Raw genomic sequence first — 27110 nt, forward strand, 5'->3', positions numbered from 1 at the left:
TACATTTTGTCTCAAGAGGCTTTGCCTAAATACAATTGGGAAGTAACATACAGCGGTAGCGGCTGAAAAATGGGAGCAGGCTTGCCGTTTGGGTCACTGTGTACATGCTTAAAGGCAGTTTGGCCTACATATCTGCTTTTAACTTTGTGCCTTCTCAGATCAACCTCATATCCAAGCGCTTGTCAAGTCCGAAATTAAGCCCCATTTCAAAAACGTAGAAGAACAGAGTCAATATCTTTCAGTGAAGCGGCATCTCATGTCTGCTGGCAGTCATTGGGTTTTGTCAGATTATCATTTTACAGCACCCAATAATAGCACACCTCAACTAAGGAAGTGAAAGCATTGCACAGGGTTGTAGAAGTCCAAATTTCCGGTTACAGGAAAGCATGGTCACTTGAACGTTCTGCAAAACACGAAACAACTGATTTTTTTGCAGTCTATATTCCACTACTACTGGCTAAGAAAGACGACACTGTAGACTGATAACACATAGTATAACATAATCCAAAATTCCTGTTTACTAGATAAGTATTATTATTATTTATGTTGCAGTCAGTTGAGTTCTATTAAATACTTCAACCTACTACCATAACACCGTCTGTATGCAATCGCTTCCTCTTGGGTATGTTGGTTTTTCGTAGATATAATGATTTAATCCTGAATAGCTTCACTCTTGCAAAGTGACGATATTCGTGGGTTGGTTGGTGTTGTTTATTCTAAGTGAAGTGCCAAGGCAGGGGATATCCCTCCCCCCGAGTGGTGGGGCAGGCCTTTCTGCTGTATGCGGTGAGTCACGTGCACGGATCCCGTGACTGCAGGGTAAATGGTACGAGGCCTCACTTTCGTAATGGCTGTTGTTTGTTTGTATCCGTATAGCCTTGGTAAACAGAGATCACAGCCGTTAAATCAAAGATGCTTAATTAACGAGCCTTTGAACCGAATGGTCCCCCGAATTCCATACGATAGACAATCCAATCTGTCTCACCTGCCACTGCAAGCTTCAATGCGATTGGGCCAGCATGTGTAGCATAATGATGTCTCATGTTGCCATATTGTGTATGGATTGTGCAAAATGCATGGCTAATGATATGATTGTGAATGTAAAAAAAAGAGTGGTATGGACCAAAGTTCCTCCATCACCAAAGGGGTATGGTCGCTCAATGCCGTAACCGTAAATGAATGCCAAACCAAAAACACAACGCTTAACCCAAATGCATTAAAAACATTAAGGCAGACCAGTGCCACATATCAGACCGGGATATCCTGCTCCTGGGCGAGATTTTGCTTAGAAGTTTACGGTGTAAGCCCCGTAATTTGACTGTGGCGAAGCAGCCAAATACTCTCTGATCTTAATCTCGCGGCATTTGCGCGGGAAGAGGTTGTTCCTCTGACGTTGGTGAATCTTTTTATAATGCTCCCTCTGTTATGCGTCGTTAGCTTTCGTGTCAAAGATGAGCATGTTTTCATGCACAGAAACTTACCATATTGTCCTTGCGGCTGAAGATCCGATCACAATCAGGATGCAGGCAGCGAACGGCGGGCTTGTGTGATCCCATGTGTCGCTGGAAATCCTTGCGGGTCGCGAAACCAACACCCGCTTGCTGGCACTTCTCCTCGGTGCAGAAGAAATACTTGGCGTGGCCGCGGAAGTGCTTCCTGAGATCGCATGCCCGGAGGAAAACGCGAGAGGAGCAGCAGCCAGAGTACCGGCAGCGCCAGTTGCCGGACACGTCAAGATAGCCCATCTGATGCAAGTCCGCAGGGCCCCAGTTCTCAGGCTCCGTCTCTCTGGGAGGAGATGGTGGTGACGCAACTCCACTGCTGGGAGATGAAGCGAAGTCCAACGATTCGGTCGAGGCAGGCGAGAAAGCTGAAGGTGGAGAAGGCGCCACTGACTGGACGTTGAGCGTGTTGTAGCTGGCGTCCAGGTTGGATGTGCAGGAAGTATCCAACAAGGGCATTGGTGGTTGGAATGAAGGGAATGAGTAAGGGTAGAGAAAGCTGTCAAGTGCATCCCCTGATGGGAAGGGGATAAACTGAGGGTCGAATGTGTAATCCAAGGTGTTATCGACATTAGAGAAATAAGTGTAGGTGGTTCCGTCGACAAAGGATTCCATGGTGTTTGATGTATGAGGACTGAGAATTGTAAAACAATGATCAAGTAGGAAAAAGTGCTGACTAGTTTATTCAAAGTCGAGTGGAAGATGCTGCTGAAGAAGGGGACCAAATCTGGCAGCGGCTGGATCGACGATGATGTTTATGTATGTCACGATGCGGACTGACAATTGCAAATGCGCCGCACGCAAGTCATATAAACAAGGTCTTATAGCCCGAATCTGGCTGCAACATCGCAGTCCCAAACGCCGGGTCTATTTGCATGGTTTCCGTTGAGGACGACCGTGGGCGGTCCCACGGCGGCGGAGTCATCAAGCTATAGTATGCCAAAGACCCTTTGGCAGGCAACTGCGCTATACATTTTACCATCTGGGCAGATCTATCACCAAATTAGGGACCCACGTCCGAGCGTTTTGGCTGTCAGGTATTTGACATTGATGTTCGACAAGTTTCTGCCAGGGGTCCTGCAGCACGAACAGTTGGGGTGCCGAAGGAACCGGTGGATGAGCTGTGTTTGCTGAAATGCGATTGGTTCCTCAGCTTACGTGGAGACCATGTTACCGTGTCATATTCTCCTGGAGAACACGAAAGGGCACCGCCGGTTGACCAGGGTGATATACAGAGGATTACGGGGCCACCTATGTTGACCAGGGTGACATATTGCGGGACCACCTATATCTGAAATTTTGTGCTCGTGCGCGGAGGATGATGCCACCGTGTTTCCCTCCGAAGAGCCAACTGGATCGACGACACAGAGTTTCCAGCGCTGTCTGGCCACGAAGTAAATTACTAGAGATTTCTCTGGTCGTGTACTGACTTTGCCATCTTCAGCCGCGGAGAATAGTCTCCTGCAACAGACATCGTAGTGTACATACGTGTACGAATACAACAATCCCTTGTATCTCTCTGGTTGACTGTGCTTTTCTTCATGTTGCAATCTTGGCCGACGGCGGGGCCGAAGTCTAAAAGATTGGAGCCTCAAGGGGGTGGTGAATCTGACGAGCCAATCGGTATCCAAGGATTTTGACATGTCGAATGTTACTGGGATGGTCCTTTCTTTTTTTCCTGTGTTTCCTAGATGACAGCTCTCTTACAACGGGGCCTGTACCAAACAAGATGCCTCATCATACCCTGTGACCCCTGACTCTCGAACTCATCCCTGACCGGGTCTGACAGGGCCTGACAGGGCCTGACAGGGCGGGAAGACGGGCCATCAACTTCTGAATGATAGTAAAAGTGGATTTCAGCTTCAACCGTGAAATGCGATTCGCTCATAAGAATAAATCTCAGCCACCTCCAGTTGAGTGATCCGAGACAACTTCCGGAGCCCCTCTCGCACTCCCGCGTCAGCGATGACCGGATCTTCGTGTTGCCCGATTATGATCGCCATGATCCGTCAACGTTACCTTGAGATCTAGCCCTCGTTGAAAATGCCCACTTTCACAGTGAATAATGCATTGATCAAACCTAACGCGGCTATGGCGCATGCTCCTTACAATACTGTGCTAATGATACTAGCGACTTGCCCGCCTGATGATCAATAGTCACGGAGGCCTCTTCTCCAGATACTTCCAATCGTCAATGGTGAATTGAACCAGGGGCTTGAGGCTCATTCGTGAGAAAAACCAGAATTTTGCCTTTACAGGGGTCATTCAAAATAGGGTTTCAACAGCCACCACACCATCGGGCCTGGTTTTTGGTCCTGTGCGAGTTCCTTGCTTATTCGGGTGTGTCTCGGTTTCACTTTTTATTCTTTCTGGATGATTGTTTGTTTTGATTCCGTACCAAGCGGCGGGCTTTGGCGATCGTTTTTATGGACCTAGAACACAAACAAGCGCTAGGTTCAGACATGAAAGACAACGGCTCCAGACACGGCTCGGTACTCAGCCGGCGTCAAAATGCAGAGAGACAGAACCTTAATTGCTGGTGGAGAAGGCAAGCTTTCTCCAGGGCGACCTTGTAATGCTTCAGAAGTTACCCAAATATGACTGAGCTAGATGTTGTGGAACATTGAACCCCCTGTTTGATTCTGTCACCAATGTAAGGTTGCATGAGGGGGTCTCTTCAAGAATCAAGACTACGAGCCACTCAGATTCCACCTACGATCCGGTCGAGACTTGTACCAAGTGCGAACTGTAATCTATCACCCGCCCCTGGCGTGGATCGTCCCGCGAAGAAGATCGTATGGTACAACCAGAGATGCGCTTAGCCTTGCCGAGAAACTAAAACCTCGACATGATGTGCAGAACCATGGGGTGTGGTATTACCGATCGAGGTAGCCATGCCGGTAAAGAACAGCGCTAGCTCTAGTCTGTCAACATGGTCCGTGGGGTACATTGGTCTGTGAGAGGCCAACGGTTTGCTGCAGACCTTTGGATGACAGAACAGACAAGCGAGGACCAGACGGAATGTCTGTTCGGGTCGCCATCCGGTCTGTCGGGTCACCATCCAGACATGACGATGCGCCGGCGACAGCAAGGGTGCCACATGTCTCAGGATCGGGTCGAGGGCCATAGTTCATGTAATCTAGATGGTATTTTGTAAGACTTCTCTGTACTTTGCACAGTTGAACGAAGAGTAAGACCAAAGAGAGACTCGAGAACTCATTCCCTGACTTCCAGGCGTTGATGTCGAAAGTGTTCTAGACTTGGTTGCGAGCGCAAGTCTCTGTCTTATCTGGAAGCTGGCAGACAATGCCTCGGTCTCAGTAGAAGCTTTGACAACGTGTTTTGAACGCGTGGTAAACACAGATACAGTGGGGTCTGATCAGACTAACTCGTGCTGTGATGCTAAGCTCCAATTGCTGTGCATGTGGGGCTACTTTGGCGCCATCGTCACATCATCTCAGAAGAGCTTCGTCACAATATCTCAGCCGCTTCGCAACTTCACTCACTGAGAAATTGTTCTCGCGGTACAAACAATCTCTCATAAAGGCTCATATGTAACAAAAACACAGGCCAAAGCCCTAAAACTTGACATGCCGGTCGATCCTTTCGACTCTATTGTTCGAAACTGAACCACCACCTATCCAGCCAGACTTATCAGGGCAGGACATATTGCTATGTTCTCTTCCTCTCTCCAGGCGACGGAGCTTTTATCTCATCGATAACCAAGATGCTCGTACTCGCCCTCCAGCGGAACGTTGAATATACTGCATTAATTATAAACACATGATGCGGCAATTCTTTGGATCATGCTGTATGGTAAGTAATCCAGCGCTTGATTGTACGTGATTGACCCTTTTGAATTTGACATTTAGCTTCGTGAGTTAATTACGACGTAAGAAGGTAAATCCAAAAGGTGAGGCAACATGTAGGCATTGATGGTGTCGTGATGCCCTCATGTGCATCACGCGCATCCGGCTCCGGTCGGCCGATTTCTCCGGACCGGAGAAATGGTTGTTCCTAACCGAGCCTCGTCCCCACACAGCTGACCCACTCGAAGAATACGTATTTCTTCGAGCTGGATCACCCACCCATCTCTACACCGTAGATAGTTAAGCCGTTTTCCCTATGGTCTTCCCTACCCGAACAGTGCCTCTACGACAGATGGTTAATATGTACGAAACTATTGGCCGATATTACCGCTATTATTACTAGTGCAAACCCAAAAGTTTCAAAGACTGAATCGCTGTACTGAAACCTCAGGGAATGCTGCATCTCCCCCTTTGGTGAACAGCGCTTCAACCTGTTTATCCAGCGATAAATGGGAAAAAGCCTCAACAGCCCTGGAAACCACATTTCCTACCCTACCGAACTCTAGAGTGCCCAGTTCAACCTCCAGAAGCGATCTCGCTTCGTCGGGTAGAGTCAAATTCAATGACGCGATGAGAACTGGAAAATCTGTGAAGCTCGCATGAGTGGTTCCGGAGACGCTCAGAATAATACTTGTCCCCCGTAGACCGGCGTAGAATTCGTCCCACGTCGGGTCTTCTTCAATATGTCCAGGCCTTCCCACAAGAGCAAAAGGCTGATCAAGACCTACACCAAGGGCAGGATTGATAAGCTTGCCATCGAAGTTGATGCCTCCTCGAATGCGAGAGTCAGTTAGCATCGTAGCTGCGGCTGTAGCGCCACCGAGGGAATGACCGAACATGATTGTGCGATCAAGGTCGACTCCGGGTACAGGATTATCATGAAGGTGTGACAGAACAAAGGACGTGTCTTCAGCTCGGACCTTTCCTGCTGTCAGTATGTATGTAGTCGAATTGATTTAACTAGATGACTTGCCTGAGTAAGGGTTTCCAATACTGTTGTGTTTTCTGGGTCGAGATTCACCGCCTGGTAAACAGTACCATTGGGAAACTCAACAAAGGAAGGATCGTAAGGATGATCGATGGTAACAACAGCGAACCCATGGCTTGCAACGTCGCGTGCCATGGCGCCATAAAGTAAACGCGGGTTGCCCCAACCGGGCGAGAAGAGTGCAAGTGGAAACTTGGAGCGACTTCTTTGGCATGAACGAGCCCTCGTCTGGCAAAATTCCATCTCGAACGCAGAAAATGTGCCATTGGGGAGACCCACAGCGATCCCAAGCTCGTCGTATGCCCTAGCCACGAGAGGCGTCATGTATGGCACTCTTTCCCAACCAGAGCAAGGAGTTTTGGCCTTGTCAACTGGGAGGAAAGTTGAGATCATGACTTGGCGAGAGTGAGGTTTGTTCTTGGGGGCGTAGGGGTCAAGTCGGGCGCTGTCGGTGAGGCTTTGAACGGTCATAGAAACCGCGTAAGGTCCGGTTGGCGGCGACACAAGGACAGCCTGCGTAGCTGAGACCAGCGCCCCAAGGATCAGAGTCGAGATCATATTGTCAGATGCTTGCAATCGTGATTTGTACTGATTTAAGAAATGTCAAGGTGATTTACTTCTGTGGTTGATGAGGATGGCGGGAAATTTGAGGAAGAGACTGGTCCATCTTATACTACGGCATCGCCAATGTCCAAGACTTTGTAAATCGTTCTTCGCACGAATTGTTCCTCTTCGGGATAAGTGTACTACAAGAGAGGCCGCGCAACGTTGAGGCTACGGAATCAGTATCCAGTGGGTCTTGAAGCCCTTCAAAACCCATTTCAGCTTTCATCATAACTTGAGTTGTGATTGGCCTATACCAGCCAAGCACTTATTCCATCCAGGGTGCATCACTAGCGTCGCCCGATTGCTTCCGTTTTAGGATTAGTGCTTTACAGCTCGGTCCACTTTAGGAGTCATCTCTGTTGCTCCCAAGATCAGCACATGTCCGATGCCGGCTACCGTTGCGCATCAATTCTGACTAAAGAGCTTTTAAGTTCTACTCATTTTCGAAGTCCAAGAGATGTCAGACCTGAAAGACCTGTGCAATTTTTTAATTCATGTTGCGATATAGGAGCTCGCTCGACAATGCCTCTTGGCCCTTTTGACCGTCGGACCAAACGTTTCCGTTGCATAACTTGCGCGGCAAGCCACTCTAAGGTACGCACGTCACCCTTGCGAATCTATTCTTGATATAGTCTGCCCTCCAAGCAGAGGTAAATGTGACTGTTTAACGGCTCTCGCTGACTAAACCGAGTGTTCCGGCTGTGTCCCCTGCATGCGATGCCAGAAACGCAGCATACGATGCGTGTTTCCAGTATCGCCGCCCTCGGAAAACGAACATGCCATTATGCTGGATAAGGGAAAAGCACATACGATCAGGGACTTCATAGTTCCAAGTGTATCCTATCCTCGTGCACCGCTTCCACATGCGACAACACAATATCTCTTCTATTTTGATTTGTTTGTGCGCAGGAATAGCTTCACAGGGAGAGAACCATCCTTTCTTGTCGACATTCAAAATGCTGTAAAGAGCTCTGACACTATACAACGGTATCCGCGTCCCTACCTACTCAACGCAATGCTAGCTTTGGGTGCTATGCATGCAGCGCTCATAGGCGCCTTGGAACACCAAACTGGTTTGCGGTTCGCGACTGAATCGTATATAAAGTCCGTTGCTGGACTTCGAGAAGCTGTCATGAGTTTTTCGTCGTCACAGAGAGACGTTATACTCTGGACAACTTTGTTTCTCGGTCTGTTCGAGGTCCGTGATTGCCGGAAATATTCTTGCTGGGGCGATGAGCTAAGTTGATGGCTTGTAACTAACACATAATTGTAGCTGATGCAAGACGCCTCCGGCCAAAGATGGCTTCAACACATGGTTTTCGGCACTTCGAAGGCTCTGATTGCAAGTGGACCGGCAGCATGCAATTCCGGGACCATGCGGGCATTTTTTGTCCAGGCACGCAGCTTTGAGGTCTGCAGGTCTATCATCTTCAACCAAACCAGCTTTCTAGCAGCCCCCGAGTGGATCGATTTGACAGACAATTGGTCAAGGTCCAGTGTTGCGATGACTCGAGGCTCATTAGACGAACTCTTGAAACTGATTGTACTATGTTCAGCATTGCGGGCTCGGTGAGTGCCACTCCACAAGAGCGTAGCAAAGCATTGGTCATTGCATGTATTGAAGACTGCTGACTCTTGCAATATCAGTACAGCTGAATTTATAAAATCCATGACGGGTCGCCCGAATGTGGAAGGTCGCTTTTTGGAAGCCATGAGCCTTGCAACTGAGGGTTTTAATTTGCGTGAATCTCTTGAAAGCTGGAAAGGCTCTGCCGTTTTCCCGCCCGAGAGGCGCGAAGAGATGCTCTTGTCAAATGTTTACTATTCGGCGACTAGTATCTATCTTTCCGGAAATTACGACTATGATCTGCCTCACTGGCAGGCGATAGGGGTTGGAGTGCAAGTATTGGACTCAGCGGAGATTGCAAAACACTTCGACGTCATTATCTCAACAGTTAAGGAAGCAATGAGGGCCTCTAGCCTATCACCCTTGTTGTTCTTATTTCCATTGAGAATTGCTGGAGCACGAGCGAAGCAGAGATGGCAGCAGTGCCTTGTCAAGGAATTATTGCAAGAAGTCCGCAAAAAATTCATTGTGGCGGATGCAATGTTGACTGAGCTTGCAGAGCGGTGGTCTTCAAGCACTATGTCATCGTAGTCGCACGACTACAAGTCTACAGGCCAATAGCAATGACGATGTGCAAGTAGTTGTAGTGGACGAGTCATGCGTTTTGAAACACCATGTACATACTATTCAGAGTTTTCGGTATCCTTTTGACTGGCGATCAAACGTCGGGGGTCGACTCCAGTCGCGGTGCTGGTTGACACGGCGGCGGCCGAAGGATTGTGGGGGAAGCCCAAGGGCGCACGGAAAACCTACTACGTATGATGGGCAAGTATAAACTCCCTAGCAGGTAGTGTGGAGTTGTGACCCACGAACGAGAGACTCAAGCACGGCCACATTTACCTGACGAGGGGGTTAAACTTTGGCCCGATACCGTTGTAAGACTTAACTCGCGTTCGCGAGTGGTTATGAAACAGGGAGGCTCGGACCTTTTTTTTTATTTTGAGCGGAACCCTGGGTCAATGCGTCCGTCACAGCATCCTGCATACACTAGAATAACTCGGACCCGAGACACGGAGAATGAAAAACAGGGATCATCAGCTGCGGCGGAAAGCTCTGTATTATCTGCATGAAGATACGACTGCACCGTACTCGATGTCTCCTGACACTTACTATGCCTATGTAGATCAACCAACATTGTTTACTTGCCAAACCGATAAATCCGGTCTAACTGACACAAATACCTCGGTTGCAGTCCTATATTTAGATTGAGTACCATGCGCGAATTCTGACAGACATGAAGATACGAACATCTCTTGAGTTGGCAACGCATATCTATTGCATAGTTGGTTAGCTGGCACAGCCCAAACAACTAGGGTGTCCCGTGTACGGGAGGTAAGCTAACGCATTCTTTTCCACTTCCATTAGTCCTGCAACAGACTTGGCCATCTTGGGGATACACAGCACGGCTATTCAAGTCGCGTGTGAGCTTTGCCAGGAGCTGGGGGGTTGCCGCGGTGACAACGGCCGCGAAAAGAATCAGAGGAAAAAGGAGTTTCATGTTGGAAATCTCACTCGATCGTACAACTGAGATATCGAATGCCTGGGCGGTGATAGAGGGCTCCATACAAAAAACACCGGCAACGGGTGCTTTGGGTTCTTATACCTTCCAGAAGACTTGCGGTCGCAGGAGATCGCACAGGCTTGTCACTGATCTCCGGATGATTCTTTCCAGTTTGGGCAATCCAAAGTTACGTTCTGACCATTTCCCCTATGCCTTGATGATTGGTTTCTGGGAACTCGATTGTGCCCTATCAGTCAAAACCTTAAACCCAAAGTTTTCCAACCACCGCCACTTAGGCTGACTACCTGGGAACCTGAATATGGTCCTGTACTTCGTAACATTCCAAAATTCTCGAGCAGTTTGGCATCGCACGCACAGTCAGCGCACAGGCTGACGTCAATGTAAATGCGCCATCATTCAGCATGCCGTCAGAGCACCTTTATTTGAGGATTGTTCATGACGAGTCCTTCAAAATATTTCCCATGTCCTCTATAAGCAAGAGGGTAGTCCCGCATTGAATTGGGTGCAACTTAATAAGCGGCCCACAGATCTCAAGATGATATTGACTTCCGACCTTTGCAAAGAAACTCAGTCAAAGCCCTAGGCCGAAGCAACAATAATAGATAGACCGCCAATAAACAGGTAGTGCAACTGGACCACCCCTGAGAGTTATAGGCGAGTGCACCGCAAAACCCACATCGTGCTTGGACGCCTTCTGACGCGTCCTCCTAATCTTCAATAACCCAGATGCGATGTGTGCGGCTGGCAAGCTGAACCCAAAGCTTTGGCAGTTATGCGTAGTGACCCAGCGACGGCTAATATCGCAGACTTGCTGTGAATATTGCTCGTTAGCAGCTGTTCATCACCATCTCCGACATTCCTATGTATCTATCGCATCTAAAACAAGAATGAGGGATCAAACCACTCTCGAAAGCAGTTAGATTGATACTGTATTAAGGCCCCTGCGTCACTCTTTCATTCACCTGATTTCATCACTTTCTACTCTGGCTTTCTGTAACTAGGCGAGACTTCTGCCATTTGCCTCTTGTGCTCTCCCTTGCTGATCATGTCTTCGAGGACGCAATCCGCCACCTTCATAGCCTGAACACCGGCAGGCGCTCCACAGTATACCGTCGCTTGTAGGATTGCCTCGCGAATCTCGAGCTCAGTAAGCCCGTTCCTAATAGCACCCCGTATATGGGTACCGAATTCAGCCCAGCTCTTAAGAGCAATCAGCATACCGATATCTAGTCAAATTGTCAGAAAGCGGGCCCTCCTACCATACGGGACAGATAAACCCCCCTTTCACGATAATGACTTACTAAGAAGGCTTCTCTGCCTGCGTTCCAAGCCTGGACGTGACCATATGTTTCCCCAAGCCCACCTAAGAAAGAATCAGTTGGAACAGGAAACAAACGTACCCTCCCGAATCTGCTTCGTAGAGTTTTGTGACAATATGCAACATTCTTACTCTGTAATCAGTTCTTGCTGAGAATAGGCAAATTCACTGGAACCATTGCGCATAGCAGTTTCAACGTAAGCTTCCCCGACCACTTCCCGACGATTTTGAAGCCCGGCCTCGAACAACTCAGCGCGCAGCTTCTTGGTGTTCTCAGAATTCATTTTGTTGTATGCGACGTGTTTGAAGCAGGAGCCGTGGATGAATAGGGCCAATGATGAGGCAATATGAGGGCGAGTGCCCTTTATATTTCATGAGAAGTGCACCAGCTCTCCGCATTCGGCAGAGGCGGCTTTAGCTAAGTGAGGGGTCTTCCCCTACCTTAAAGTTAGTGACGACGACCGATAGCGCAACTACGACCAAGAGTCGAGTCGTCCGAAGTCGCACCGCCTTTATGCCGATGTTCCGAAGCAAAGATGTGTTCCCATATCCCGTTGCAACCATCTAGTATCTGGTATGCACTACTGGGTGATATTACAGGAGAAACTCTCATAATTTCAAGGTAGGAGGAGACCATATCTACAGCCCAGATAAGAGAGCATACTATATCCATGTCCATAGTAATTTCACTCCACTCTGTTTAGGCAGAACCAGGCTTATGATTATCATTTGTGGGTCGCTGGCGCCCTTCCCCTTACATGATGCGCCTTTGGTCCATGTCACTCACTAAGTGGCTCTAAAGATTTTCCATACGACTTTAAACAACTCCAGTCGATATTTAGCTGTATCGATCCACTAACCGCAACTAGAAATCACATACCGACAATACAAGGCCTATTACTCTAGAACAGGAAGCATGGCGAACATCATACCCCTCAACTTCCGGGTCGCAAAGCCGGAGGATGCCCCGAAAATTCAACAACTCGTGCAAGCCGCCTTTCGCGCAGAAGACAGCCGGGCAGACTGGACGGCGGACATGGAACTCGGACGATCGTTCCAATACTCTGTCGAGGAAGTCTTGAAAACTATCAACAACCCCGACGCAGCGATCATCATGGCCTCGGACGAAAATGGTGTGCTCCTAGGATCGATTGGGATCATCAAATGCAACGACAACCTTGCTCGTTTTGCCATGCTTTCCGTTGACCCGGAACAGCAGTGCGGAGGCATCGGGCGCCGGGTCCTCGCCTACGCCGAGGACTTTGCCCGGAACTGGAACTTAAGGACTTTCGGGCTGAATGCGCTTTCGTCGCGCGAGAAGCTCATCGCGTGGTACGAACGCTGCGGGTACAAGAAGTCGGGCGAAACCTCTCCGTTCCCAGTTGATCAATTACCTCAACTGAATTTGCCAAAGGACTTGTGCTTTGTTGAGCTAGAAAAGGATACTCTAGCTGAGGAGCTCGTGGTTCGACGAAGCTAAGAGTCGCTACGAGACACGACCCCTAGGCATCAAAAGGGTGTACGCATGGCGGTAAATCACGGGGCCAACTTTGTGAGAATGGGAACGCAAAACAAGTAAGAATTGACATGTAAAGCTTAGCATGTCTGCAGCAGTTAGTCTGTAGTTGGCTTGTAGTTTTCTCTCAGCTATTGATTGGATCACATCGTCAGCCGTCAACCGTCAAAAAGCATCTTAGATCGTAACATTAGCAATCTCAAGATGACCGAATAAGCAGATCGAGCTCCAAAATTGATAGAGTTCGATACAGAGACCCCAATGCTTCCGTGCCTCCCGCAAAATCCCGATAACCTAACTATACAGTTACCTGCAGCGTCACCTGATCCCAAATATCAGTGTCAGGGGCGGCGATTTAGGCGAATACTACAACGGCTACTTACCTGCGCGAATGTGTCTGAGATGACTGGATGATTTTCATAGAATCAATGTTTGCGTCGGGAAAGTGTTCTGCATGTCCATATAGAGCGAGACGATACATGAGGAAAATTCTAACTAAAGACCCAACCTATAAATGAAAACTAGTCGCACTATTTGAGAGCATGAAGCATCTGCCATCTGGCTCCTGAATTCGAGTTCAGAAACAGGTCCCCCGTTCTTAATAGGCACTACAGCCCCGGGCCATATCAGGTAGGCGGATATGCCCAAGGGTCAGTTCGTCACACGCAACAAAGCCGCAGAACATGTCAAAGTCATGGCCATCTTGAATTCCAACAATAAAATGGCATACATAGGGCGCACTTTGCTATCACATGATGTCCTCGATATTCCGGGGCGGGCGAGGAACAACTCTTCCGGGACGCTAGGCAAATGGCCAAGGACGACTTGGACATTGCCACAAGTTAGAGCACACACCAGAGCATAGTAGAGGTGCGGTTGAAGCTTCTAAAGCTTGATATATGCTACAAGGCAGTATGACCAACGCATGTACCTGGTTAGTGAGTGGAACACAAGACTTCGCGTTTCCCATTCCCGAACCACAAGCACATCACGAACAATTCTCCTACTGAGTGGAGAAAATGATACAAAAACCCTGTTAACGTTGAAACCTAGTATACGTGGTCACTTGAATGAAGCCATAATATCGGTACGTCACAAGGTGCAATGAGTTGCGGGCTGTGCGAGTTGCTTTACAACCCTGGATTCATTAGGCCTTGGGGGGCATATACGAAGCCACCCAAGCACCCATGTAATTGAGTTGATAAAACCAAGAAAGCTGTGACGGGCTCTGGGCAGCTCAGATAAACCGTGATTCAACAAATGTGTGGTATCAGGTAATGTTCAATTCCTCGCGGCAACGCATGATCCCCAGGAATTTGTACGCCCATAAGCCCTCTAAGAGTCAGTTGAGTAAACCGCATTACTAATGTGTCGCCGCACACGACGCTGGTCCGGCCTGCTTTAGTTAGCATTGGTCACCAAGGCGTGAACAACTGGGTACGAGACTTGGCTGTGGCTGGCTGTGGCATTGGGGCGAGGGGTGGGATACATGGTTGGCAGCTTGATGCAGATGCCACACCGACGAGCCATGCACATTGCTTCAGTCACTGGATAAAAGCCAGAATTTTGTCATCAAACTTGAATGAATAATCCTATCTGAAGATATACAAGACAACAACGGACATATCCATGCGCGAAATTTACAGTCTCTCATTTCTCATGACTCGATCTCCCTTTTCTCTCACCGTTTTCATCTTATTTAAAGACGGCTGGCTACGCTGCCACTGTTGTTCTTGAGGTCGAAACGATCCAAGTTCATGACCTTGTTCCAGGTAGTGACAAAGTCGTTGACAAACTTTTGTCCAGCGTCGGCCTGGGCGTAGATCTCAGCCACGGCGCGGAGCTCGGCGTGAGAACCGAAGATGAGATCGACACGGCTAGCGGTAAACTTCTTACTGCCTGACTTGCGGTCGTAGCCCTCGTACACATCCTCGTTGCTGGTAGCCTTCCACTCGTTACCCATGTCAAGCAGGTTGACGAAGAAGTCGGTGGTCAGGGCCCCAGGGCGGCTAGTAAAAACACCAGTTGACGACCCGTCGAAGTTGGTGTTCAGCACGCGCAGACCGCCGAGCAGAACGGTGAGCTCAGGGGCGGTGAGAGTGAGCAGGTGGGCGCGGTCAACAAGGTAGTGCTCCGTCTTCGCACGGTCAGTCGACTTGCCGTAGTTACGGAAGCCGTCGGCGAAGGGCTGAAGGTGGTCGACAGACTCGATATCAGTCTGCTCCTGGGAAGCATCACCACGGCCGGGAGTGAAGGGAACGGTGATATCGTAGCCAGCGTTCCTTGCGGCCTGCTCCACACCAGCAGCACCGGCCAAGACAATGAGGTCAGCCAGCGAGATCTTCTTGCCACCACTCGCAGAGCTGTTGAATTTCTGTTGAACGCTCTCGAGAGCCTTGAGAACCTCAGCAAGCTGCCTGGGATTGTTCACCTCCCAATCCTTCTGGGGTGCCAGGCGGATGCGGGCGCCGTTGGCACCACCACGCTTGTCGCTGCCGCGGAAGGTAGATGCAGAAGCCCAAGCAGTTGAGATGAGCTTAGAGGGGTCGATGCCGGTGCCAAGGATCTCCTTCTTCAGAGACGCAGCATCCTGTTCATTGACGAGAGGATGGTTGGGGGTGGGAATGGGGTCCTGCCAGATGAATTCTTCGGAAGGAACCTCAGGCCCGACGTAGCGGGAGCGCGGGCCCATGTCACGGTGTGTCAGCTTGAACCAAGCCTTGGCAAAGGCGTCGGCAAACTGATCCGGGTTCTCGAGGAAGCGTCTCGAAATCTTCTCATACTCGGGGTCGAAGCGCAGCGACAAGTCAGTTGTCAGCATTGTAGGCAAATGCTTCTTGTTGGGGTCGTAGGCATCGGGGATGATGGGCTCGGCATTCTTCGCCACCCACTGGTTTGCGCCAGCAGGGCTCTTAGTAAGCTCCCAGTCAAACTTGAAGAGATACTCGAAGTACTTGTTGCTCCACTTGGTGGGCGTGGCGGTCCAGGTCACCTCGAGGCCGCTGGTGATGGTATCGGGGCCCTTTCCGGAGCCGTGCTTGTTGTGCCAGCCAAGACCCTGTGCCTCGAGACCAGCAGCCTCGGGCTCAGGGCCGACATTGCTATCGGGAGCAGCGCCGTGGGTCTTGCCGAAGGAGTGACCACCAGCAATGAGAGCGACAGTCTCTTCGTCGTTCATAGCCATACGACCAAAAGTGATACGGATGTCTCTGGCGGCAGCAACCGGATCAGGATTGCCGTCAGGGCCTTCGGGGTTCACGTAGATGAGACCCATGTGAGCAGCACCGAGGGGTGACTCAAGATCGCGAGAGTGGATGTCAGACTTTGTGGACTGAGAGCCATCCACGACGCCCGAATCGGCTTTACCGCGGTGTCCATGGGAGTAGCGAACATCGTTGCCCAGCCAAGTGGTCTCGCCACCCCAGTAGACAGACTCGTCGGCCTCCCAAGTGTCTGGGCGACCACCAGAGAAACCGGCGGTCTTAAAGCCCATGGACTCGAGCGCGACATTGCCAGTCAGAATCATGAGATCGGCCCAAGAGATCTTGTTGCCGTACTTTTGCTTAATGGGCCACAGAAGGCGGCGGGCCTTATCGAGACTGACATTGTCCGGCCAGCTGTTAAGAGGAGCAAATCGTTGCTGGCCCTGTAGGAGAAGGTGGTTAGAAAGATGGCTGGTGAATGAGCAACAAGGCAGGCCAACGTACCTCGCCACCACCGCCGCGTCCGTCGTGGACACGGTAAGTGCCAGCGCTGTGCCACGCCATGCGGATGAAGAAACCACCGTAGTGGCCAAAGTCAGCGGGCCACCATTCCTGGGAGTCAGTCATCAAGGCTGTGAGGTCCTTCTTGATGGCGTCGTAGTCAAGACCCTTGAAAGCGGAGACATAGTCGAAGTCCCCGCCCAGCGGGTTGGTGACGGGAGTGTGCTGGCGGAGGATGTTGAGCCTGAGCGAGTTGGGCCACCAGTCGCGATTCTTGGTGCCGCCACCGCCGGTGTTCATGGTCCGGATGAAGGGGCACTTCTCTTCGGCCATGGTGATTGACTGTATGCTGTCTTTGGTGCTGGATAGCTTTCTTTGAGGAGTATATGGGATGAAATTGATGCCTTTTGCCCAAAATCGTCAATCGTTCGTAAAGTCGTATAGAGAGAGAGAAGGGGGAAGCTAGACGAGGAAAAAGTATTTTGGCAAGAGCCCTCGGCAACGGGGAGGAAGCGACCCCGCGTTTTATGCCACGGTCTCCTCCTTCCCCGACTCCGACCCCTCATGGACTGCATGACCAATGGCCGAAATCCTGTTGGCGGCTGGAGGGGGGTGTGCTGTGTGATCGAGGGCCGAGGGTGCATAGTAAGAATCACAGTGCGCTCCCATCTCCTTTCTTTTCATGTTGCACTGACCTGTGACAGCCAGAGCTATGCCGAACTGATCGTGGATGAGTGGGTGGGGGAGGGGTTGGCCGATAGTAGCCCGGGACGATATTTGGTATGACAAATGATGGGAGGCGAGAAGTATGTGTCTGTATACGATGTACATCAGGGTCCTTTGGAACTTGTTCGAGAACGCAGGCAAAACATACGACCTATGCAGTTAGTGTACCTGGGCTGCGTGTTTGAGATTTTGCCTCATCCCCCACCAAGTTCAAAGAAAAGAAGTCGCTCTGTTAGCGAGAAAAGACGCGACCACGCCGGCCAGCTTTGGGGAGCTAGTGGCTACGGTCTAATAGTGGTGGCCACAATCGATGAAGGCCCTGAGGCCAGTTCTCGCAGCGTTAAGAGATCGAGCTGGTAAGGCCTTACTAAGGCTCTTGGCTGCTATGACGCGGACATTCAGATGGTTTCGAGGAGATCCTAGCAGAGGTTCAGAGGGGTTGCCACTCCACCTTGGTGCGTTAACTTCACAGTTTCAAAAGATGCAACAATACCGTGAACTTGCGTGACCAGCTCTAGGTAGCTAGCGGCTTGGTATCAAGGACCATGTTTCCACTGGCGAGCAAGCAAGCACCAAGCAAGAGAGAATGGAGGAGGTAGGTATGTAGCTGGGTACTACCGGTATGTAGGCTGGTGGTAGGGAAGACCACCTGAGTCATAATGCCGTGCGGGGAGGACCATTGACCGACCCTTGTGTCTCTGGAGCTATCTGGGGAGAGACTCAGGTACTGAGGTACTGCTACAAGGCGGTCCCCGGTAAGGTCGGGAGGTACGGCATCTATATTGTACTTACGAGACGTGCTTACCTAAGGCAGATAGGTAAGCACGGTAAGTACAGTGTAATAGGTACATGCATCCACTCACGACTTACCGGTATAGTACGAATTGGAGACAGCCCAGGCCGGGGAAGAAGCAACAATAGGTAGCAGTTCTGCTGATCGACAACAACAGCAGAGCACTTAAGCGACCCTTGCGTCCAATTGAAACTGGCGGGATAAGCAACAATACCTAGGCCAGTGGCATCGGCCAGGCGGGACCGGAGTGTGCGCAAAGCTCCGAGCCTTCCACGATGCAACCCTATGCAACTAAAGGCATGCACAGTGTCTCCTCCTTCTCCAGTGGCTTGTTGCGACTTTCTATCAGTCAATTGGAATGAGCAATTCTCCATTGGTCGAGCCACCCCCGCAATCGGTCTTCCCTCAGCCGTTTCTTCTGCAGTAAGAAGGGGGTGACACGCTGTTTTTGCTCCTTCCCATGCCATCCCCCAGTCTCTTACCATCTTCTTCCTTCCTAAACTATATATACGCGACTGCATGAGAATGGGACCCGACCGGGGGTGGGGCTTCTCACGAAGTGCACGACGTCACGCACCCCCCCCACCTTCCGTCGTCCACTGCACTGTGGAAGGCGAGACGACATCTTTTTGTTCATCCCGGTCACCGGCATACCGGTACTCCTCAGGTACGGGGCAAATCGCGATACCTAGTAAAATACCTAGCACCTCAAAGACGTGATTCTTCGAGGACCATCGTAGCCAACATCGCCACTCTTCGGCCGTCCGGCCTTTGTGCACACTCAACAAGAAGACGGAAGCTTGGCGTACGGAGCATTGATACCCCACCACATCAACTCTTGGAACATTATCACACAGACGCTCTCTCATATAGCCCATTCTCTTTTTCTCAAGTGTCAAGTATCAGACCAGCTTCATCTACTCTCGCCTTTGAGACTCCCGCCAGAACTTTCCCCACGGTCTTGGCAATTCCGGGCTTCGAGCGAAACATCGCCAGTCCTCCCCCCTTCCCCTCCCCCGTCTCTATCTAAATCTCTGGCCTTACCATTCACCGTGATTAATTATGTGCTGCACATGCATCGACTCTATTTCTCGTTGGATGATGGATCTTGCCGGTTTCGTGATTTCGACTCGGGCTGCTTCTCGAAGGCTTCCGCCTACCGCAGTCAACATATTACCCGCTTGCATTCAAGGGTCCCCTCCAATGTCTGAATTTTCAACGGCATCGACGTTTCGCCACCCACTACCATTGAGAACGAAATCGACGACATCAATGATCTGCTGTTCTTCTCATTGCCAGTGGCTGAATCAGGCAGGGTCTGATAGCCGTGGCAGTGGTAAAACCACAGGGCAACGGAGAAGACACCGATCTACTGCCAGGATCAGATCCGACCACAAGTAATAGCCATGTTGGACATCGCTATCGCCGATAACGGGCTTACCTCCGATACAGCCCACCACTGTCCCACTGCACCACCCGGGCAGTAGGTAGTTGACCCACCTTCATCAAAGCAAGCCGCGATGGCTTCTTTTCTTCACGCATCACAGAGACTACTCACTTAGCCCCTATTATTCGTCACCCAAACGACCTAGATCACCACCCCTGTGATACTATAGTACTAGGTTAAAAGTCTAGCAACAGCAACAAGGATAGCCCAATCAACAGCAACAGTAAGGTGGTAAGACACGTCCTTCAGTAGTGCACTATAAAGTAATATTAAAGGCTATAATAGTATGAAGTAAAGGAGTTGATAATTAGTATAGTTAGGGTTTAATTATAATAATTGTTCCTATCTACCCCTTTTATCCCCTAGGATTCTTATAGAACTCTTTTTTTATATAGCCCTAGGTTAATATTTTATCTATGTCTAGCCCTACCCTAGCGCCCCCTGGTGCCCTGTTGTGGCACCTAACAAGTGACCCTAAACTGATAGGTCCCTTCTATGACTCCTAATTAGGTTGTTCTTCTTGCTGTTGCTAGACCTTTGACCTACTACTGTAACAGATAATGAGGGAAGGATGTCAAGGCTTAACTTGGAAGGTGTCTCTCCCCACCAACGATAGACGAACTATCCCGTTCTGAGATGTTTCATTCTTTAACTGTTCTTATAAAACCATCCGCTTACGTCTGTATAGTTTTAAAAGGATGTGAGCCAGACTTCACATAGGTAAGCTGAGGGCTGAGGCTCTTCTCTCAGTGTCTGAATGGGGGAACACTGCCTCACAGATTCGGTGTGCTATATTACCATGTGAGCTTGTTGGTAATGTCAGAAACCTGGCTTTAATTAAGTCGCCGGAAAAAAACGCCTTGCCACCTTGGAAATGCGGTTTAACGCCTTCAGCGCCGAGGCCATCAATCACAGAACCTCGGGCGAAAAGTGGACTGGAGTTTGCGTCCGAGGGAAACCTGTTAAAGGAGACTTCTGCTCTATATGGCACATACGAGGCAGTGTCTGCCCTTGAAATCTTGAAGCTTTCAACTGCCCTGACATGATACGGTGCTCAAGGGGGAACAGACGCTTTAACATGAGGCGATGCCCCAGGCGGTTTCAGACAGCGCTCAAGCAAGGCCATTTGCGATACGATCCGAGCTGACTTTGACCAGAACCTTGACTACCATCCAATCCTACATACCATCGCCTGCTATATCTGGGCTCTACGGGAGGCCAGGAATGGAAATTTTCCGCAGGAACATGATGCTCTGCCTTTGATAGGGTTTGCAGTGATTCGTTTAGCGTGTCTGCATATCAGATGGTATCCGTTATATAGAATCGCCTTACAGGGCCGCGTGGAAGTAGAATTCGGCGTGATCAATCGTCTTTCATCAGTGGTGTTGGGTATAATCAGTCAGTCTCCCGGCGGTGCTGTTGGTTGCAGGGTCATAATTACATGATTATTATATCCAGCTAAGATCCTACGTATTCCTCCCGAGTACCATGCATCCGTGGACCGACGGGACCCAAGAATACCAATGAAGATGGCCGCTTACAACCGGCCGCCGCCTCGACCACTACATAGTTTACGCCGCACCCTGTCTTCGGCAGCGTCGGGCAGTCTCCGGCTCCTGACGAGCGAAGTAGAACTGTTCCAGGGCGGCTACGAAAACGAGTACATATCTCCCACGCGAGCCTCCTCCAAGAGCCAAACAATTTCCCACTTTGGTAGTCCCAGTACAGGAAGCGCCGCTTCATCAGGGGGGTTCCTAGCTAGGACACCGTCTTTGCCTCCGATATCACGGGGCGATGATAGCCATGGCGCCGAATTCTGCAGCCCCTCTATCGATCCATGCTTGCCGACGCAGGTTCCCGACGGAAATCGAAACCCGTTCGATGATTCGTACCGTAGGGATTTGGAGGCTCGGTTGGAGATAGAATCGCCCTATCATGTCTTTTCAAGGAGACAGAAGTGGTTTGTCATTCTCATCATTGGTGCTGCTGGGCTGTTCTCGGGGCTTTCCTCCAACATCTACTTTCCAGCACTGGACACCATCTCCCAGGTAGGCCCACCCAACCTTTCGAGTATCTGATCCAATGCCAAACAAACTCTTCCAGGACCTGAAAGTAAGCCACGAGATGGTAGCCTTGACCATCACTTCATATCTTGTAATTCAAGGTATCTCACCCTTGATCTGGGGATCGATATCAGATACTCTAGGAAGAAGGCCCATATACATGGCATCCTTTGCAGTATACATATTTTCCAACATTGGCCTCAGCATTTCGCCAAATTTTGCGGTCCTGCTGCTTTTTAGAGGCTTGCAAGCAGCTGGAAGCGCCTCGACTGTTAGCATTGGTGAGTTGACTACTGTGGCCCCATCTTGAACTGGTTATAACCGCATCCAACAGGTAATGGCGTGATCCAGGACATCTCCCCCCCAGCAGATAGGGGGGCGTTCGTCAGCTTATACCAGGCGAGTAAGTTGTATCATACCCGGCTTCACGTCATTCGATGTCAGGTTGGCTAATGCGAACCTTTCTTTGCAGTAAGAAACTTCGGCATTGCTATCGGACCCGTGCTCGGCGGATTGCTTACAAACTACTTCGGTTTCCGATCCATCTTTATCTTCCTTTTGATAATATCTTCCATCGTCACGCTGATTATTGTTGTCCTTCTTCCCGAGACTATGCGTACCATTGCCGGAAACGGATCGCTGCGACTGGAGGGCGTCTATAAGCCGCTAATTTTATATCTGAAGAAAGAGCCTAGTTACTTGGAGGACCCCGAAGAGCCCATTCAGCGGGAAAAGATTACACTAATGACCTTTTTCGAGCCGCTGCGGCTGCTGATTCAAAGAGACATTTTAATCAACCTTCTCTTCGGCGGCGTGGTGTACACTGTATGGAGTATGGTCACGTCAAGCACCACTGTTCTTTTTAAGCAGCGTTTCAACCTCAGCGATCTCGAAATTGGTCTTGCCTTTCTACCTAACGGTATGTTGAACGTGAATTGGCGGAGATAGCATCATTGCTGACAGGTTCTTACAAGGACTCGGAACGATAATTGGCTCAGCTATTGCTGGCAAGACGATGACGCGAGACTATCTTTCGGTTGAGGAGGCATACAAAGCATCTTACAAATGCGACACTTCCAAGAAATTTTCGGGGGGCAACCTACCTGCCGACTTCCCAATAGAGCAGGCCCGCCTACGGCGGTTGCCATGGATTTCTCTTGCCTTCGTCGCCGCCACTGCGGGCTACGGCATGTCTCTCAACTTTTCCTCCTTGACTTCCCGGCGGGGCTGGATCGCCCTACCTCTCGTACTACAATTCTTGATCGCCGCAACGAGCAACGCCATTTTTGCTCTGAACCAGACCCTCGTCACCGATATTTGCCCAGGAAAGGGTGCCAGCGCCACTGCCATCAACAACCTTGTCAGATGTGGACTCGGAGCTGTCGGCGTTGCACTTGTAGAGAAGTTGATCGAGTCGAATGGACCTGGTGCTACTTTTTTGGGGCTGGCACTCGTTACAGTTGCAGCCGGCCCTCTGGCGGTGGCCCATTGGTATTGGGGCCAAGGGTGGAGGGCAAAGAGAATGGGAGCTGATGAGAGAGCTAGAGAAGACAAGGCAATGGGTGGCTAGTCGCAGTTTGAATCAAGGAAAAGCGAGGGAAACTAACACGATTCGTTGGCAATAGAGCACTTCCGGATTTATCTGCACGAATAGACAAAACGGCATTTTGCACTCAAGTCAAGTAGGTACTAATCAACCTCAAAAGTTGAACTTGTCCAACACAGCCCTTGTCTTCTACACGAAGAGCTGCATGGCTGCATCGTATGGGTCTCATGGGATTCGTGTAATACCATTGGTTAGTTTTCACTTCCCATTGATAATGCAAGCGACACTGAATTGTGTTGTAGGTTGACGCACTGAACAGCGGCCTGGGATCAACGTCTTTCACCTCGGCGACTGATCGCGGACTATTGTTTTAAGTCGAATTGGCTTAGAATCAATATTGCCCGAGGACTTATGAATACCTGAGAGCAGTAACGTCTCTATCCTAGCGCGAATGATGGGGCTTCGGCTTTCCGACCAGTCAGCTTTTCCGAGCGTTATGTGGCAGAAGACTCCGTCCGGATACCGCATACATACCCGAGCGGGGTCCATCTTATCTGGCATTACAACGGCACAGGTCACAGCTTTCCCGCGGGAAAGGCATATGAATAAAGCCAATCGTCCCACTCGCGGGTTTTTATATCGCCCTGAACCAACACTAAGTTACTAAGAAACCAACTGCAAGTCTAAGAACCAACAAATGGAGGTGACAGCCAAACCTTGCCCTCCCGCTGGAACGGACCTATCAGCGTCTAAAATCGGGCAGCAACTCAATGATTACATCAAGAAGTATGTTGCAGAAAATGAAAAATCGCATCAAGTCAACAAGAGCGCCTCGGGGTCATTACCAGGCGGGACGACCAGGTCTGTTCTTCATTACCAACCTTTCCCACTGGCTTTCTTGGGAGGCCACGACTGCCACCTGACGTCGATGGACGGCCACGAGTACCTGGATTTCGTATCTGAATACTGCGCCGGAATGTTTGGTCATTCGCATCCGGAAATCATCGCTGCTGTCGAGAGCGTAACGAAGACCGGATTCACGCTGGGTGGACCGACGCCCAAGGAGGGCGAACTGGGTGCATTGCTCGTGGAGAGGTTCCCCAGCATCGATGCCATCAGGTTTTGTAACTCAGGGACGGAGGCCAATACGATGGCGATCGCTACAGCTTTGCATTTTAACGGGCGAAGAAAGGTAAGTGACACAAGAAAAGAGATATCTTGCGTCCTAGATTCGAACGAGATCCCTTACTTACACATAAATGTTAACCAGATTCTGGTTTGTGAGAATGGTTACCACGGCGGAACCCTCTCCTTCTCACATGGGAATCCCCTCATTTTGCCCCATGAATTCATCTACGGTCGGTACAATGACATTGAGTTTACCCGGCCTAAAATCACCGACGATATCGGCGTCATCATTGTGGAGCCAATGCAAGGTGCCGCCGGGATGTTCGAGGGGTCAAGAGAGTTCCTGAACTTTCTAAGAGACGAAGCGACTCGGGTCGGCGCCGTCCTCATTTTCGACGAGGTCATCACGTCAAGGCTCAAATATGGCGGGTTACAAGAGCATCACGGCATTACGCCTGACATGACGACTATTGGGAAACATTTCGGCGGAGGCTTCTCGTTCGGCGCTTTCGGCGGCCGCAAGGAGATCATGGACCTGTACGACCCGGAGTCGCCGCGAAGTCTCTTCCACTCCGGTACGTGGAACAATAACGTATTTTCAATGACGGCGGGTATCGCTGCGACGAAGCTGCTGTCGAGAGAGGCTCTCGAAAGAAACAACGAGCTGGGCAATAAACTCCGCAGCGATATGGCGGCAGCCTTTGCATCAAAGGATGCGTCCATCGTCACACTCACCGGGTTTGGAAGCGTCATTGGTGTGCATTTCAACGGACCGTTGGCGAATAAACTTCTGGATCTCTTTTTCTTTTACCTCCTCGCGAAGAGGATTTATGTCGGCCACCGGGGCTTCTTGGCCTTGAATCTCACACACGGGGAGGAGCACATCAGCCGTGTGCTTGACGCTGTCAAAGAGTTCTGCGCCGAGGTTTTGTGAGAGTTTGGAGAGATGGAAAGCAGCTTCTGCACTTACACTGCTTGAGCGCGATGCGTACCAGTATGTCGGCGAAAGAGTTCAAAAGATGAATCAAAAGCCCAATATAGAGATGGAGATGAGTAGAATATGTTCCTACACAAGCCCATCCAGTTTCACTGTCACTCATTCTGTGTGTCTCTCTCTCTCTCTGTGTGTGTGTGTGTGTGAGAGAGAGAGAGAGGGAGGGTGGGGGATGTTTGAGCCCCCAAATCATCCCACGATTTCGGGCCTTATCCGGGTCCTTGCCACAATGCTCAGACAGGAAGGTTGATAAACACGCACGACCAAGCTGGCTTGGCAAATCCGAAAGTAACGTGGTATGTAATGAACCATCTCTTCCCAGCCTCCATTTTCGTCGTACCTATTTGATAAACCCCAGAAGCCCTGAGCCCCTGTTTATCGGGGGTTAGCCTATCGCGCGGGGTAAACAGCACCGGCGCGGCGGATAGCAGAGCGACCGTGCTCTTAATTAGAGACTCCCGTCGTTATCCCATCCACCAATTCCATCTCTGATCTCTCACGCCATCGTCATTCATTCTTTGCACCGAGCTGCCAAGCAACTCAACGCGTTAACTCCCTCCTTCCCTCCCTTCTTTCAGCAACCTCTTTGGTGTCGCCTCCGGAACCGCTACCCACCATGCCGGGTCTCGTCCCCCGCTTCGCCCCACTCCTCCTCTCCCTTCTCGCCGGGCACGTCGTTCTCGCGCAGTCTTCTCCGGGGCTCCCCATGGTTATCAACACGTGGGGAGGCGCGTTTACCGCTGCGACCGACGCAGCATATCAGGCTCTGGTTAAGAAAGGCGCCTCAGCCCTTGACGCCGTCGAGATCGGCTGCGCAACCTGTGAGGCCAACCAGTGCGACGGCAGCGTTGGCTTCGGCGGTTCGCCCGACGAACATTGCGAGACTACCCTCGACGCCATGATTATGGACGGCGTGACAATGAAGTCGGGGTCCGTCGCGGCGCTCCGCCGCGTCAAGAACGCGATTGGCGTAGCCCGGCACGTTCTGGAGTACACCTCGCACACCATGTTGGCTGGCGACCTGGCAACAGAATTCGCCATTGAAAACGGTTTCCCGGTGGAGGACCTTACGACAGAGGCTTCGGCTGCGAGGTGTGCTGAGTGGCGGCGCAACAACTGCCAGTCCAACTACAGGCAAAACGTCACGCCCGACCCAAAGTCAGCCTGTGGTCCTTACACGCACATCAAGCTTGACTCGAGATCTCCAGACTACTTTGACCTTATCGCTCCGAATTCCGCCCAGACATCTCATGACACCATCTCAATGATGGCATTGGACACAAATGGTGTTATGGCGGCAGGCACCTCGACCAACGGTGCTTCCTTCAAAGTCCCTGGGCGTGTCGGCGACGGCCCGATTACCGGGTCGGGTTCTTATGTCGACGGGGATGTCGGTGCCTGCGGCGCCACCGGTGATGGCGACATCATGATGCGGTTTCTACCCTGCTACCAAGCTGTGGAGAGTATGAGACGAGGTATGAGCCCGCAAGAGGCTGCGAGGGACGCTGTGGTGCGCATGGTGAAGAAATACCCGGCAGTGTCGAGTGGCGTTGTGGTTGTCAACAACAAGGGGGAACATGGAGGTGCGGGATCTGGATGGACCTTCACGTATGCTTTCAGGGGCGGCAAGATGAACGCGACCGAAGTCGTGACTGTGCCACCTGTATACGTCAGTCCTTCGCTGAGCAGTGCAGAACTAAGATAATCGGATGCGTCCCGCATCGTCAGTGATTGGAGAGATGAGACCCGACCTTACTCTTT

At 50.6% G+C, this 27110-nt stretch overlaps 9 protein-coding genes across 9 annotated transcripts; 5 read left to right on the top strand and 4 right to left on the bottom strand.

Annotated features, from left to right (window-relative positions):
- Nucleotides 1-1285: 1285 nt before the first annotated feature.
- Nucleotides 1286-2117, bottom strand: GLRG_05816 (uncharacterized protein; the record flags this gene model as incomplete). Its single annotated transcript, XM_008096501.1, has 2 exons — nucleotides 1286-1420; nucleotides 1482-2117. 2 exons carry the CDS (start codon nucleotides 2115-2117, stop codon nucleotides 1286-1288), a joined length of 771 nt encoding a protein of 256 aa, XP_008094692.1.
- A 3613-nt stretch (nucleotides 2118-5730) lies between these two features.
- Nucleotides 5731-6917, bottom strand: GLRG_05817 (PAF acetylhydrolase; the record flags this gene model as incomplete). Its single annotated transcript, XM_008096502.1, has 2 exons — nucleotides 5731-6291; nucleotides 6366-6917. The coding sequence occupies 2 exons, from the start codon at nucleotides 6915-6917 to the stop codon at nucleotides 5731-5733; spliced, it is 1113 nt and encodes a 370-aa protein (XP_008094693.1).
- A 736-nt stretch (nucleotides 6918-7653) lies between these two features.
- On the top strand, nucleotides 7654-9123 carry GLRG_05818 (uncharacterized protein; the record flags this gene model as incomplete). The annotated part of the gene is made up of 3 exons (XM_008096503.1): nucleotides 7654-8163; nucleotides 8239-8534; nucleotides 8613-9123. Coding segments are annotated over 3 exons (1317 nt in total), but the record flags the coding sequence as incomplete, so codon positions are not given.
- A 1969-nt stretch (nucleotides 9124-11092) lies between these two features.
- Nucleotides 11093-11716, bottom strand: GLRG_05819 (carboxymuconolactone decarboxylase; the record flags this gene model as incomplete). Its single annotated transcript, XM_008096504.1, has 3 exons — nucleotides 11093-11340; nucleotides 11416-11477; nucleotides 11565-11716. 3 exons carry the CDS (start codon nucleotides 11714-11716, stop codon nucleotides 11093-11095), a joined length of 462 nt encoding a protein of 153 aa, XP_008094695.1.
- A 632-nt stretch (nucleotides 11717-12348) lies between these two features.
- On the top strand, nucleotides 12349-12912 carry GLRG_05820 (acetyltransferase; the record flags this gene model as incomplete). Its single annotated transcript, XM_008096505.1, has 1 exon — nucleotides 12349-12912. One exon carries the CDS (start codon nucleotides 12349-12351, stop codon nucleotides 12910-12912), a length of 564 nt encoding a protein of 187 aa, XP_008094696.1.
- Nucleotides 12913-14647: 1735 nt separating this feature from the next.
- On the bottom strand, nucleotides 14648-16985 carry GLRG_05821 (catalase/peroxidase HPI; the record flags this gene model as incomplete). The annotated part of the gene is made up of 2 exons (XM_008096506.1): nucleotides 14648-16594; nucleotides 16656-16985. 2 exons carry the CDS (start codon nucleotides 16983-16985, stop codon nucleotides 14648-14650), a joined length of 2277 nt encoding a protein of 758 aa, XP_008094697.1.
- A 4162-nt stretch (nucleotides 16986-21147) lies between these two features.
- Nucleotides 21148-23251, top strand: GLRG_05822 (major facilitator superfamily transporter; the record flags this gene model as incomplete). Its single annotated transcript, XM_008096507.1, has 5 exons — nucleotides 21148-21666; nucleotides 21722-21962; nucleotides 22016-22084; nucleotides 22154-22600; nucleotides 22656-23251. The coding sequence occupies 5 exons, from the start codon at nucleotides 21148-21150 to the stop codon at nucleotides 23249-23251; spliced, it is 1872 nt and encodes a 623-aa protein (XP_008094698.1).
- A 673-nt stretch (nucleotides 23252-23924) lies between these two features.
- Nucleotides 23925-25289, top strand: GLRG_05823 (aminotransferase class-III; the record flags this gene model as incomplete). The annotated part of the gene is made up of 2 exons (XM_008096508.1): nucleotides 23925-24419; nucleotides 24498-25289. The coding sequence occupies 2 exons, from the start codon at nucleotides 23925-23927 to the stop codon at nucleotides 25287-25289; spliced, it is 1287 nt and encodes a 428-aa protein (XP_008094699.1).
- A 676-nt stretch (nucleotides 25290-25965) lies between these two features.
- On the top strand, nucleotides 25966-27054 carry GLRG_05824 (asparaginase; the record flags this gene model as incomplete). The annotated part of the gene is made up of 1 exon (XM_008096509.1): nucleotides 25966-27054. The coding sequence occupies one exon, from the start codon at nucleotides 25966-25968 to the stop codon at nucleotides 27052-27054; it is 1089 nt and encodes a 362-aa protein (XP_008094700.1).
- Nucleotides 27055-27110: the final 56 nt, after the last annotated feature.

The sequence above is a fragment of the Colletotrichum graminicola genome (assembly GCF_000149035.1).
Source record: "Colletotrichum graminicola M1.001 genomic scaffold supercont1.20, whole genome shotgun sequence".
NCBI lineage: Eukaryota > Fungi > Ascomycota > Sordariomycetes > Glomerellales > Glomerellaceae > Colletotrichum > Colletotrichum graminicola.